General features: G+C 44.8%; 1 protein-coding gene across 1 annotated transcript in view; it reads left to right on the forward strand.

Annotated features, from left to right (window-relative positions):
- Window positions 1–356: 356 nt before the first annotated feature.
- The window catches only part of LOC306960372 (B-cell lymphoma/leukemia 11A-like), a 30,588-nt gene continuing 16,979 nt past the window's right edge, over window positions 357–13,965 (forward strand). Inside the window, exons 1-2 of the mRNA XM_079552801.1 lie at window positions 357–947; window positions 2,797–3,186. Coding sequence (XP_079408927.1) covers window positions 893–947; window positions 2,797–3,186 — 445 coding nt within the window. The 5' untranslated portion in view covers window positions 357–892. The remainder of the gene's footprint in view (window positions 948–2,796; window positions 3,187–13,965) is intronic.

Here is a 13,965-nt window from a genome sequence, read left to right on the forward strand (position 1 = left end):
TCACTCGATTCAAAACACATGATGTAGGTTAATGTTTTCACACCTAAATGTAGCTGACCTAATCTAAAGATAGGACACGTGAGTCAATAACGTTGGCCTATCCGGCAAACGAATTCACTCACTGAATCATAAGGTAAAGTGCCAAATAGTGCAGAATCTCTCTCTATTTCCTTTTTCAGAAATCTAAAAAGTAGACTATGTGTTTAAGTCCCTTTCCCATAACGCCTCTCAGCCACAACCCTCAGGCAGAGGTTTGGCCTGCATTATGTATTATCCATTACCCGAGTGCACGTGATGACCACTTAATTCGGATATTGTATACTCATGATAATAAATGGCACTGTATGAATGAACTGTGCTGGTGCGCGCTCTCTCTCTCTCTCTCTCTCTCTCTCTCTCTCTCTTGGCCCCGCCCCCTGCTCCCCTCAGTCCATTGGTGTCTTCGGGGTCTTGATGCTGTTTTTTCCCTCTGCCTTCCATAGGTAGTCCATAATGAGTGTCCATTGGCTTTTATTGCGGCTCGTCCCCCTCCCACTGGCCGCTCTCGCCCTGCCCATGTTTTCTGTGTCTCAGCCCGTCAGTCTCCTGTCGTCCAAGTTCGCAGGAACGTCACGTCCGTACTTGAACTTGCAGCTCTTTGAGGGGGGTTTTGCCATACACCCCTCATCACTCTCTCTCCCTCGTTGAGAAAAAAAAGTCATGAGGAGCTCCGCACGGACACAGACGCGCGCCTCACTCGCTGCATGATCCGCACTTCGTCGGTTTCCCCTTTCTCTTTTTCAACACCTCTTGGATGTCACCCGCATCAATGAAGATATTTCACATGGAGTCTTATCTTGTAGGAGCGGATTTCCCAATGTGAACTTAGCTCAGAAGCCGCCGCTACGCAAACATGTCTCGCCGCAAGCAAGGCAAACCCCAGCACTTGAGCACACGGGAGTTTTCGCGTAAGTGGACACACACATGAATTGTATTCTTGCAACCAGCGCTGCTACTATCTCTTCTTTCCTCACAAGCGGACAACTTATTTGAGTTGTTTCTAGTGGCCGTACGAGCCAACTACACAAAAGTAGGATGTAACATATAGTATCGTTTATAAGAAAAGTTGTTAGAAAATGTAACTGAGCGGTGTGTTTGTGTTTATGAATAATGCAATCTTCAGTGTTTTTCGCCATTTAAGAGCTTATGCCCAGATACCTTTGCCCATGTGAACACTAAAGCTCGCTTTGACATACGCTTTCCTGTTTTTTGCGCTCTTAAATTGGTATACAGTTCTGCCATATGAAAGGATTTAGAAGTGTTTACTATCGGTCTCTTAACCTGAAGTTGAAGCACGCTATAGCCACTGCGTAACAACTACACAAACTTAGTTACTCACGAACGTAGAAAGCCTTTGCAAAAACATATTACAGAGATGATATTGTAGTTGCTGTTATTGCTGTGGGGAAATAGGAACATAATTCGTTTTTTACGAGTTTGTTATATTGTAACTTTTATTGTACTATTTTCCGGTTTGTGTTTGTAGAATGAACATGGCGTAACGCTCAGTGGCAAACAAATCATGTACTCCCATTAATATTGTATCATTCGTAAGTTATTGTGTTCTTGATTCAGCTCTAAAATGCCACCGCTGCTTTTGTGCCAGTTGTGCCCCTTTAAAATATCTACATGTGCAGTAAGCTCAACACGAGTTCAGGCAGTAGGGGGCGCACTGTGATTACACTCTATATAGGCCACTTATGAACTTGAACTTGATACACTGTCAGTGTTGCTCTACCAAACACAAGACAAGAAATAACATTTTTGAACAAACAATTGTATGTTTTATGTCTATTGTATTAGTTATGCATGATTCATGAAATGGCTGAAGCATGAGACTGAAAGTTATCCAAACTTTATACAATCATAACATATATTTTAGACATGATTGGATTAAATTTGCAAAGAAGATTTTTGCATATTTTGTGCTTTTTTTCCCTTCATTAAATAACAGTCAATGAAACGAGAACATCGTAAAGGGCTAAATGTGACCTTTTCAGGACTGTGAATATTATATGGTATATAAAGCACTGCCTTGCTGAAAGGGATAGAAAAATACCATACTACAAAATAAGCTAATTTTTAATGTAAAGTATTGCTTGGCTTCAAAATAAGTCAAACTGCTTTAAAGGAAATCTTTCCACCTGACTTTAAACTTGACACACCTCTGTGTTTGTGTCAAAAGCTGATGATAATAAGCAGCAGTAAAATGAGGGCTAATTCCTTCATGTTATTGCCTCTGAACAGTGTCTCCCTGGTGCATCCCTCTCTGAACTTCTAGTCTGACTCTAACGCTCTGACCGGCTTCGGGAATGCTTCACATCTTATCTCCGCATCCCAGTCGGCTGTTCAATACCGTCTACTACATTGTAGCTTGATGCCTCCTTTAAAAAATCTCTCTCCCGCGTACATCAGGGACCTACTCCACATCCAACCCCTCAATGTCTAACCTTGGTTCACAAGATCCCAGCACTTTTAACGAAATGGGGTCCAATCATCTTGAACTCAAATTAGAATCTATTTTTTGATTCTCAGAGGTGTTAGGTTCATTAAAAAAGCGAGATTGGCAGCACAATAAAGAGGGTCAAGCAACTTAATCGTTTGGCTGCTGTCTGCCAGCTCAACGTGTCAGTCCTTATCGAAGTGTGCTAAAAGTTTTTATGTCCTTTACATTGTGTGACCTTATTCTTAACCATTTGATTGACAATTGACATATTATTCCAAACTGCATTCTCATGTTTGTTTGTGTCCATGTAGCTGAACCACTATCAGGTGTCCCACCGGATGAAGACTCCCAGGACTCCTCCAGGCTGGGATTGGCTCAGGGTGAACCTCTAAAAGGGGACCAGGACCTGCTAACATGTGGCCAATGTCACTCCCGCTTCCCCCTGGCCGACATCCTGCTGTTCATTGAGCATAAGAGACGGCAGTGCCATGGGAGTCTGTGCGCAGACAAGCCTCTGGACAGGCCACCCTCGTCCCCACTTGCTTCTCCCATGTCCACGTCTTCGTCCCATTCGCGGACACAGCTGCACCCCAGGAGGGCGTGCCATCCAGTTGAGGTGGCTGTTCAAGTGTCGCCACGTGATGAGGATTGTTTATCTGCACCACTGCCAGGAATAATCCCCAAGCAAGAGAGTATAACAGGTAAACTTGAAGACAAGCCTAAGCAAATGAGTGTTTCAGTTTGCAAGAAGCACATTTATCTCAGAACATGTTTGTAGACTACACGATTTGTAGGTTTTATATATATAAGACCTCAAGGAAACAAGCTGTTTAGTTCTCTGCAGATGACACATGTTACGCAGTAGCAGGTCCTGCTGCACAGTCGCACAGTGGTTAGCGCTTGTGCTTCATAGCAAGAAGGTCCTGGGTTTAATCCCTGGATGGAGCTTTTCTGTGTGGAGTATGCATGTTCTCCCTGTGTCTGCATAGGTTTCCTCCGGGTACTCTGGTTTCCCCTACCACTTAAAACATATACAATACGTCAAGATGAATAGTGTGTGAATGAATAGTGGTGGTCAGAGGGACCGTTGGCACAGATGTGTGCAGTCTACCCCAGGGGAAACTGTGGCTACATACGTAGCTTACCACCATCATGTGTGGAGTGAATTAAGAACAAATCCCCTACAGTGTGTGAAGCGCTTTCGGTGACTTGTGCCATGTGAAAAGCGCGACACAAATAACATTCTATTCTATTCCATTGCAGCCTTTTGCTATTTGCAACCATTGAAATTGCAATTTTAATTTGATTGTGATTAATCATGCAGCTTAGTTGCGACTTTCACATGGACATGATATGAAAAAAAGCAAACATTTTTACTTTTCCCTCAACTGAACCACATAAAGATCCAGCCTCCCTGAAAATGATTGTGAGAAAAGGAAACATTTGCAGACATGGAAAAAGACACACAGCGAGACAAACAAAGAGAGATTATGAGAGAGAAGGGGAAGAAAAAACTAGTTGTGCTGGTTTTGCTGCTGCCTCACAGATGTGCTCCGATCCTGTGGCCTCCTCTTTTCTCTCATGTGGTAGTGAGGGCCGTATCTCTATCCCTCCATGGCTTATTACACTGTCATATCTCCAGCTCCCTCAAATATGTGCCTGTAAACACTCACTCATGCTAAAATTAAAAAGACATGGAAAAGAATGTAATTTTGCCAAGCTGTCAAGAAGGCAGCATTTATTTGTGGAGCCACTAATTGTCAGTGTTTTTCTTTGATTTGAGTAATTAAGGACTTGGTAAAGTGGCTGCTGTGCTGGCCGGCTGTCCACTGGGGCTTAATGACACTGTAGTGCAAACAAGCCTGCTTCCCTTATGACCGGATTTACAAAGCACCATTTTAATGTTTATTAATTCTAGCCCAAGCCAATATCATGTGGCAAATTGCTGTTATTGTCCGGGTTGTTCTCATTTAATTTGAGGCCATTTCTAGCTGAGTGTGAAGAATATGACCTACTGTGCTGTATTTTTCAGGCATTTTAAAGATGGTGCACCCTTCGCTTTGCTCCTGTAAACAGAATGGCCACTTTTCATAAGTTCATTTTGCACTCGGACCTCACACACGCATCGGTTATGCCTCTTGGCCTTGTCAGCTGTTTGAGCTCGCTCGTTTTGATCATCAGTAGTTCACATGATATCATAAGGTCAGGCCCATTGTGAGAGGGGCTTTATTTATAGGCCTTGTGCATCAGATGTTGTATAATTGCGGCATTTTTTCAAATGAATAAATGTTTTGTGTTTAGCATGCGCAGGGTGTGCAGAAATAAGATACAGCTACAGCATAGATCAAATCAGTCATATGCAAAAAAGCTATTACCACCCCCACGTCTTTTTTTTTTTTTTCATGCCAAGATTGATGGATCCCGAGAAGCGGTGCCAGGACACCACCCCAATGCCCATATGCTTGCTGCCATGTTCTCTCACCCGCTCTGCACAAGGATGACACTGACAACATGCATCTTAATACACATTAGGGCTGCACAATGTAATGCACATTTATCATTACAGTAATATTTCACACAGTCCATATCAAGACACTAAAATGCATTAACGTCTGTTAAGTCAATTAGTTCTTTTCCCCTCAATTTACTTATCTTAGATTGCTTTAGCATGGCCAGTTTTGATGAAATGGACATAAATACAGGCTACGTTCTTGTCCTAAATATGTTTATTAATTCAGCACAACATCATAACTATCAATTGTCTCTAATATAGTTATTACACAAAACATTCCCTGTTAGTTTCTTTGCATGAATAACATATACATCTTTTGAGACACTTGGTTAAATGTAAAGAAGGGTTGTGGGTAGAGTCCTCCTTCTACGGGGAAGCTCAGTGCGTCTGGTAGCCTTGTGGCTGCAGCTGGGGCTTGGGTCTGCAGTCTGGAGCCCTGGGCCGTTACAAGAGGGCAGAGCAGCCTGTGTGCCATCATTTGCATGATAAACAATTTAAGATATGCATAGGGACACCAGCGCTTGTCTCCAGATTATGGATGGCCCAGAAAAAAAAGAGCAGATGACAGTTTCTCACACAAATCACAACGTATGATGAAAGTGGATTTATTTTTTGGCAAATTATCTCAATTGCAATTTAGTTAAACGTATACTGGTGCTATTGGAAGTTGAATGATAAATAGTAAAATGATGTCACTTTGGAAATACTTGTTAAAGACAAATAACCCGTGTATTGTTTGTTTTCTTGCTGGCGCTTGTATATTTGTGTATTGTATTGCTGCCGTACCATGAGCATTTACATTTCATTCTCGCTATGTTAGTTAATGAGGCCATTGTAGCCGCTCAAATCGACCACCATCTCCCACTCCTGCCTTCACTGTAACCTGGGCTTCCCAATCAATACTGAGTTCATTACGCCGACCACCTTTGCTTGTTTCCCTCCTCAACGCTTGGACACTGGAAGAATATTTCCTTTCGTCCTCTTGTTGCGACTTGCCTCTCCTGTTCGCCCCTGTTTATGTGGAGACAAAGGTATTTAAGCAGGCTCCGTATTGGCATCGTGCCACCTTTCTCCGAACCAGCCCCCCCCCCTTCACTCCCCCCCTCTCCCCCCGCTCTTTCATAAGTATATACACGGTGGATATGTGTTGAGCTGGGGGGCTGGGCAGTGTGTGGCCAGTGAGTGGAGGGGGCTGAGGTAGGTTCTGTGGTGGTGTTGATATGTTTTTTTTCTTTTTTTTTCTTTCTATGACCAGTGTGAGTTCAGGCATATGGGCCACAGCGCACAAGTTCTCCGCAGTGCGCGCCTTTTGTTTGTGTGATCACTTTAATTGATGCTGAAAAGCCGCAGATGCTTGCTATTGCAATTATTGGACACCGGCTAATATTTTCTACATAAGCACCCCATTGTCCACTAAGAATGATGCTAATTTGATCCAACAGTTGCTCTGGACTTCGATGAAAATCAGTCCTATTTTGGGCCTGCTGCTTTGCGAGAAAGAGGATGGAGGATTTTGAGAATTTTTTTGTTTTTTAGAAGATAAAACTGAAAACGCCTCCAAAAGTCAGCTGTCCGTAGGGCTTGGTCCAACTTTTCCATCTCGCTGAATGGAGCGTTAATGGCTCTGGCTGCATTTGGGTATTCACTATTTACATCACTGACGTACATGTGAAAATGCAAAGAGGTTTGGAGCACTTAAACTGTTTATTGCCGCGGTGTGTGTGTGCGTTTTAGACACAGAGAGAAGTGTGTGTGTACCGGGCTGTTTGTTAAAGCTTTACTACCCTGGGCTTACAGGCTGAACATGAAAGGGTCTTTGACTTGGCAGGCCTCGCCTCAGGACACCCCTCTGTGGACCATGCCAGGCCAGACTTGGCACGGAGCACCGGGCCCGGAGGGAAACACATTCTGAGCGTGGATGTGTTTTTGTGTGTAAGCAGGTACGAAGCATTTGAGCCCCTTAAGTGAGGTTTTGTGGATTTAGGAAGCAGAAGTTATAGCGAGGTGGAGGGTTACGTCTGGCTTTTAGCAACAGGAAGAAATTGTGGACTAAAAGCATTTCATGTTATAGCTAAACTCATGGAAAACACAGGGACTGGCAGACATGTTTGAAATATTTACCAAATGTTGATGGTTGATAAGTTGCCTTGTCAAGTATCGTTTTCCCACAGGAGGTTACGAGCTTGTGTACTTTATTCCCACACATCAAGTCTCAGTTTGTGCTGGCCCCAAGCAAAGATAAAAGGAGAAGGTTGTATCACAGGAAAGTCATCTGTTTTGAAACATGTCCATAATGATTGTAACACTGCATGCTAGGAGAAAGATGTTTTGCTGTGGTCATCTTGGTCATGCTTACCAGTCCTCCCTCTACGTTACCTGGGTTAATGTCAAAAATATTTCTGTCTATTAGGAAACAGGTTTTTGGCTCAACGATCCCCTGGTCCACTCTTTCCTCCCCGTCTGTGTCTTTGACAGACAACGTGCACTTAAGGGCAGGTATGCAGCGGTGTGTGTGAGCTGTCCTCGGGGCTCCTGCTTGTGCTTCCTGTGTCTCTGTTTGTCTTCTAACAGCCCTTGGTACCACCGCCTCAGGCCATTCAGGTGGAGGCTAGTCCCAAGTATGCAAACACACACTCTCACACACAACATGGCACACACACACACACACACACACAACAAAACGCAATACAGTGTCCGCCCACTTAACCCTACCCACAAGTGTACACAGGCACACCTGCTCTTTGCATGCCCCTCAAATGCACAGACAGTGATGGCCCATTGCCGTTTGCTTTGTTTGTCTGTTGCGCTGCGGTAGAGGCCTCGTCACCGGCCGCGGGTTGATGAAATCTGTCAGGAACATATGATCCGCGTTTTGCCTCCCTCCCCGCCTCTCCCTATCCCCGTTGCTTATGCACTCTCCCTCTAAGCTGCAGTAGCGATCTCTCGGGACTTGGGAAAAACTCTTACTTTTTGGCCACATTAGGATGTCTACACGTCTTAAAAGCCTCCCTACATCCACTCAAGCTCATTCTCACTCCCTCACAGTTTGCTATAGCGAGTGCGAGACGCACACATAACACACGCACTCCCAGGGCCTTTTCAATCCGTACTGTCAAATGAGGCTGCCCAAACAGAAACAAGCTTGTTTGTCCACAGTGGCGTGGCGCGGGGATGAAAAAGTATCCTCGTGGCTAAGCGTGTCCGTGCTGTCGTCTTGTCAATAGTGTGGCAGCCAGTCACATCACAGGGGCAGTAGGTCATCTGACAGCGGCGGGGCCTGTCACGCCAGCGCCGGCTCCACCACCTGCAGGTTAATGACTTTATTTTTAGACAGAAAAAGGAAGAAACAGGAAAGGAAAAAAAAAAAGTCTCTCTGACACAGCTGTAGTTTAGAAAGTAGGAAACAGAAAGCACTGAAGAAGTTTATGTGACTCACAAAGCTGTCGTATGGCTGGTTAGTGGGAAACGAAGTTCTTTCACAAAGTCTTAATTTCAGACTGGCACATGTTTAACGTCCTATAGTCAAGAAACATGTCAAGATAGACTGCAGTACGCCTTAGTTTGTGGATGAGATTTTCATAAATGAACAAAAAGTACAGCAGAAGAAGCAGAAGAATTGTTTGTCTGGTTACAAAAGAGCTCATAAGATGTTTCACAGTGCTGCTTAGAAGACATTCTGGTGGCTGTAATGATGTATTACATTGCATTTAAGAAGTTTAAAACATTAATAAAATGATATAAATCATATAAGCCAGTTCCCACAGCTGAAGGGTTTAAATTCCCATGTTTATCACCTGTAATATTTTATTTTTATATAAGCTTTTATCAGTACACAGATGTCACTTCACCCTGTACCTCAGTATTGTGACTATTGTACAGTGCGTTCTGTACTCTTCACTGCTGTAGGACTTTTGCTTTGTCTCAGTGATAGCGCTGAGGCCATGGGAGAGCCGCAGAGACAAGCCACGGCTCTGGCTATCAGTCTGTGTCGTCCTCCTGCGTCCTATCTGCCCTGCCGCAGCCCTCCGCGCTGGGCCGGTCCTGTGACTGGATGGGCGTCTTGTGGGTGTGTGCGATAGTGCATGCATATACGTGCACGCAGTGTGGGTGGGTGGTCGTCTACAGCTGCGTCTCGCCAGCCTTATCACTGCACCGGGGGAGATAGAAAGAGAGACTCGCAGCCGGGCCCCCAGTGTCTGACGTTACACTCGTGAAAACTCGCAGCTCCATGTTGTGAACGCGTGAGATAGCTTACTTACACCGCACTTCTTTATAAATGTATACTAATAAGTCGGTGTAATCCTCGGGGGCTTTGTGTTTAAGAGCTCGTTGCCGCCTAATAGCTTAACTGTACATTTGATCTCACATTTAAATCCCGCATCGCTTAAATGATGATCACGAGATAGGCTTGTTCATTCATTTTTTAAGAGTGTCTTAAATTGGTTATTAGAATCACTTGAGGCAACGCGAGGCGAAGCAGTGTACAGTTCTTTGCTTTCATTCTTACACGGAAAGCATGCAGGCACAAGCCAAGAGCGGCGCACAACACAACACAATCGCCTGAGCATTCATGCATAAACACACACATACTTAAACCTCCCGCACCAAACTGACCCTACCCCCCCCCTCTCACTCACTCACACACATTCACCAACACACGTATGCTCATAAAATGCACACTCCTGTCCCAGGCACCCTTTACTTTTGCAGGCTGAATCTCACTGATAACATGCTGGCGCCCTCATTTAAATTTGAAGCGCTTCTTTAATCTTCAAAGGCCTGATTGCTTTATGAATATGCATGCACTGAGCTGACTCGCAGTTCATTACCTTGTTGTAAATTCTAATGACCATTAGGGCCTCGCGCGGTAATTGCCAATTGTTTTGCATTTTTGATTAGCCCATTACCGGAGTGCATTCGGAACATGTCTGCCCCTGCTGCCTGCCAGGCCGAGTAAAGCGAGCGAGGCGGCGATGAAGACAAGAAAAACACAAGGGCTAGAAAAACACCAAAATCAGCTTGCGGGCCTCCGAATGATTTGCTTTGGAAGAAGGTTGAAGGGTATCTAAAAAGGGAAGTTCTACTGGTGATGACTTCCTGAGCCAGTGGTATATGGCTGAGTGCAGTAGTGTGTACCTGCCATGTACATGTATATCTGTTGACTGTCCACTTGACTGTGTGGACATGTCTAAGTTTGCGTGCCTCGGTCTGTGTTGGCTGCGGCTCGGAAGTGCTAGGAGTGATGTGGAGGTTCTTGCCAGAGCATCCCGATGTGCGCCCGTATGCTTGGGACTTATGAAAGATTGATAGCTCCTAGCAGAATGGCATCGCCCTGCTACAACTTGATAACATCTAATGGATAATTTAGCGGGCTAAAACCGGCAGGCCATTCCCCCCTCTCCCTCAGTGGCTGCAGAGGACAGCTGCTGGGCTTTTGGTGCTGCTCACTGTGTTGCCGCTGCTGAGGCTGTGTCAAATAGAGGCATAAGGACAAGCCAAAAGAGGAGGGCGATGGAGGAAAAATGGTGTTTGTGTGACCATAGCGTGACTGTCCCTGCCCCTACCCTACAGCCGACTTAGCTCTCGCCACTGTTTTAGAGCTGTTTGTACATTATGTTCAGTCATTCTTCATCACATGGTTGGATTTACCAATTTCATAGTGATTTAAAGTACTTCATATTTTTCATTCATATTGCCAGCCCCCTTGCCTCACTTTTTGGCCAAATTGAGATTTTTGCGAATGCTGCTGGGTCTTTAGGTACCATTCGTGATGTCCTCAGTGATTTAGAAAGTCTGTCCTGGAACCATAGTCTGAAGTCCACTTTATGACATTTTTCTCTTCCCCGTAAAGAACCTTTAAAATATAACTTTTAAGTTCAGATGCCAACAAAATGTAAATTAGGTTTTATTTGGCAGCTTTTGTTTTCTCAGACAAAGGCTACATTTAAGCTTACACTTGGGATTTATGGAATTCCTGCATATCTCAGCTTTTGAACTTTGTAATAGAACAAAATTAGTTTTGTCCCCCTTCAGTATGGTAAACACTGTGTATCCAAATATAAAGTATTGATTTCAGGAACTTGCAGGCTAGTTTTCTAGTATTTCTGTGAAAGTGACCATGAAAAGTGCCCCTGCCAGTTGTGAAATGTGGCAATTAACAGATAACAGATGCAACAGATATTTTTGGAAAGATGGAAATGAATTTAAATAAGAACTAATATTTTCATTTAGTGGCTTCCTATTTCATTGTTGGTGATAAAAAAATATCAGGTATATGTTCTATAAATGTTTTCAACATCCTATTTTAATACAGTAAATTTTCCCACCAGAGGATTCTGTCATTGTATCACTTCCTATACCGTATATGATGTGAAACATTAGTTCAGAAACACTGCAGGACCTTTTGTTTCTTGTGTCTCCCTTAGTCATAATATATCACTCCTAAACTCTTGTGTTTACCCTCATTTCCTGGTCCTACTGTCAGTCTGTTATCCCCGGACAATTCAGCTGTTGACAGTTTGGTTAATCATCCTGTAGTGTGACTTTAGGGGACAGCAAGGGGTCAGCAGAGTCCTGGTGTCCAAACCACAGCGAGTGCTCTCGAGTCGTGGGTTTTCCAAAGACGTTTATTAGACGCACTCGGTACCTGTGTTTACTCCGGTCTCGCAGACACAATGGGGAAATTGCCTCTGCCCAAGTTTGAACCTGAACCCTGAAGTTAGTGAAGGGAAAGGCTAGTATGTGTGTGTGGAGGGAGGGAGACACATTGCCCGTAGCAGCAGCAGCAGCAGCATGGACCGCTATGGCCAGAGGAGTGGTGGACAGACAGCATGATAGATGGCTTTGTTAAAGGGTCCCTGGGTGTCCCCTGAACTTGAAGCACTGTGTTTATCTTGAATAGGAGACGCACACAGTGTAAGGGGGCACTGGGCAGGATGGGGGGGTGGAGGAGGGAGAAAGGGAATGATATAGCTTTCAGGCGAAGGGGAAGGCGAGGGTCTGTATCTGGGCAGGCCTGGCTGGGGGTTGGGGAGGTTAAGGGGGGGTCGTGAGCAGGCGCGGCTGTTTGAGACACACACAACAGAGGCAGCGGCGAGGGGGGAAGGGCTCGCCTCTTGGAGCTGTCCATTAACAGATGAACTTGGCAATGGTCCAGGCCTCAAAGGTCTGGGGAGAGAGTCACACACACACACACCTCTGATACCTGCCCGCTGTGGACCAAACGCCACCATCTCGCATTCTGTCCAGAGGCAACGGAGGACACAGCTCCCGTTCACCTGTGTCAGAATGAGTTCAGAGTGGTTAGCCTGGCGGGTGTAGAGGCGAGCCACGTGGACCGGCTCTTTCTCCTTTCCCCTCTCTCTGCCGTTCAGTCCGCTGTTAAAGACAAGACAACACAGTGCACCTCTCACCTGTAGGGCGCGCGGGACAATACAGAGGAGAGAGAGGAGAAGCGAGGGAGCGTGGGAACGGGGTGAAAGACGAAAGGATCCGGTCATAAACAGGGCGGGAAATCGAAGTTGCGTGTTGCCCCGTCCTTGATGGGGCAACATGAGCTCAACAGTGCGCTCGCTATTGTGTGCTGAAAACATTGCGACAAACATGAGAGTTGTGAAAAGTGGGCAGGGGAGAATTTGATCTGGAGGATGCACATAATGGACGGGTGTATTGTGTGGCGCTGAAAAGGTGTCGGCTTCATACATAGGTCATTGCATATAGAATGGCAGAAATGGGAATAGTGTGTCTAAATATTGATCGCAGGTTATGCAGAAATGGTGAATAATTCAGCGAATCCATCAGGCTTAGAGTGCAGGTGAACAACTTTGTTTGCGCTCGCACAATACCTGGCGACTCACTGCAGGCGCGAAATTAAGAAGTGTGAGAACTGAAGCCATTCAATTTTATATCTTAATGTAGTTTGATATGCTGTTTTTCATTATTTACCCATTACTTTACTTATATACTTATTCGTACAGTGAGATTATAAAATATTTATCTGAAGTTTGGAAAATTAGTGCATTATTGAAATAGAAATTCCCCAATGTGTGTTGCTGATATAGAGTTTATTGTATTATTTCACTTACATTTAACATGGCATAGATAAGAGAAAAAAGTATATAATAATTTGCATCATTTAGTCATTATAGCTCTATTACTCTATTGCATAGGATTTTGAACCTATCTATCAAATATAGTACACCTCATGATAGTGATGAATGCGCCTCCGTGACACGTATCATTATAGTCGACTGAATAGAAATGGGTCTGCGGCTGTCATCACAGGACCCTGTCTGGACCTCCTGCTCTGTGTGAAGTTGTGCTTCAGACACTACTGGATCATCTTGTGTCAGTAGTGTCTGCTGATTGATATGGGGCTCTTCTCTGGTTTATCACATGCTGCTGGGGGGCAAACATGGATAATGAATCTGTGCGTGTCTGTGTGCATGTGTTTATATGTGGGCCCATGTAAATGCATGCAATCCCATTTGCATTTGCTTTGCATGTATTTCACACATGCTCACATTAATTTGTTATTTATAAAGAAGGTTCTTCTTTTCATCTTCCCACTTCTTTGGTCTTTTCTTCCAGCCCTCTAGCTCTTGCTCTATTTCTCAGAAGCATGTTTTCTTTTCCAGAACCCTGTGTGGCTACTTTGGCGCTAACGCCAGTAAAATATACTGCTGTGTGTGTGTATGTGTGATGATGCCGGTTTTATAATGCCCCCTGCACATTTGCATATGTATATGTGCAGATTGTATGAGAAGAGCTCTCACACTTAGAGCAGTTGGAGGGGAGGGAGACGGGGGCCGATGCGAGGGCCCGTGCGTGGTTTCTCTGCCTGTGTGTGCGTGTCGAAGAGGGGGTCGCACTTGTGCTTTCACCCCCCGAGACAAAGCCGGCCACTGCTCCCAGATGGTAGTCTGCTCTCTCCGGACATGTGTCTAGTCTGTATGCAGAGGTGGTCAGT

The sequence above is a fragment of the Gobius niger genome, assembly GCF_951799975.1.
Source record: "Gobius niger genome assembly, chromosome: 3".
Lineage (NCBI taxonomy): Eukaryota > Metazoa > Chordata > Actinopteri > Gobiiformes > Gobiidae > Gobius > Gobius niger.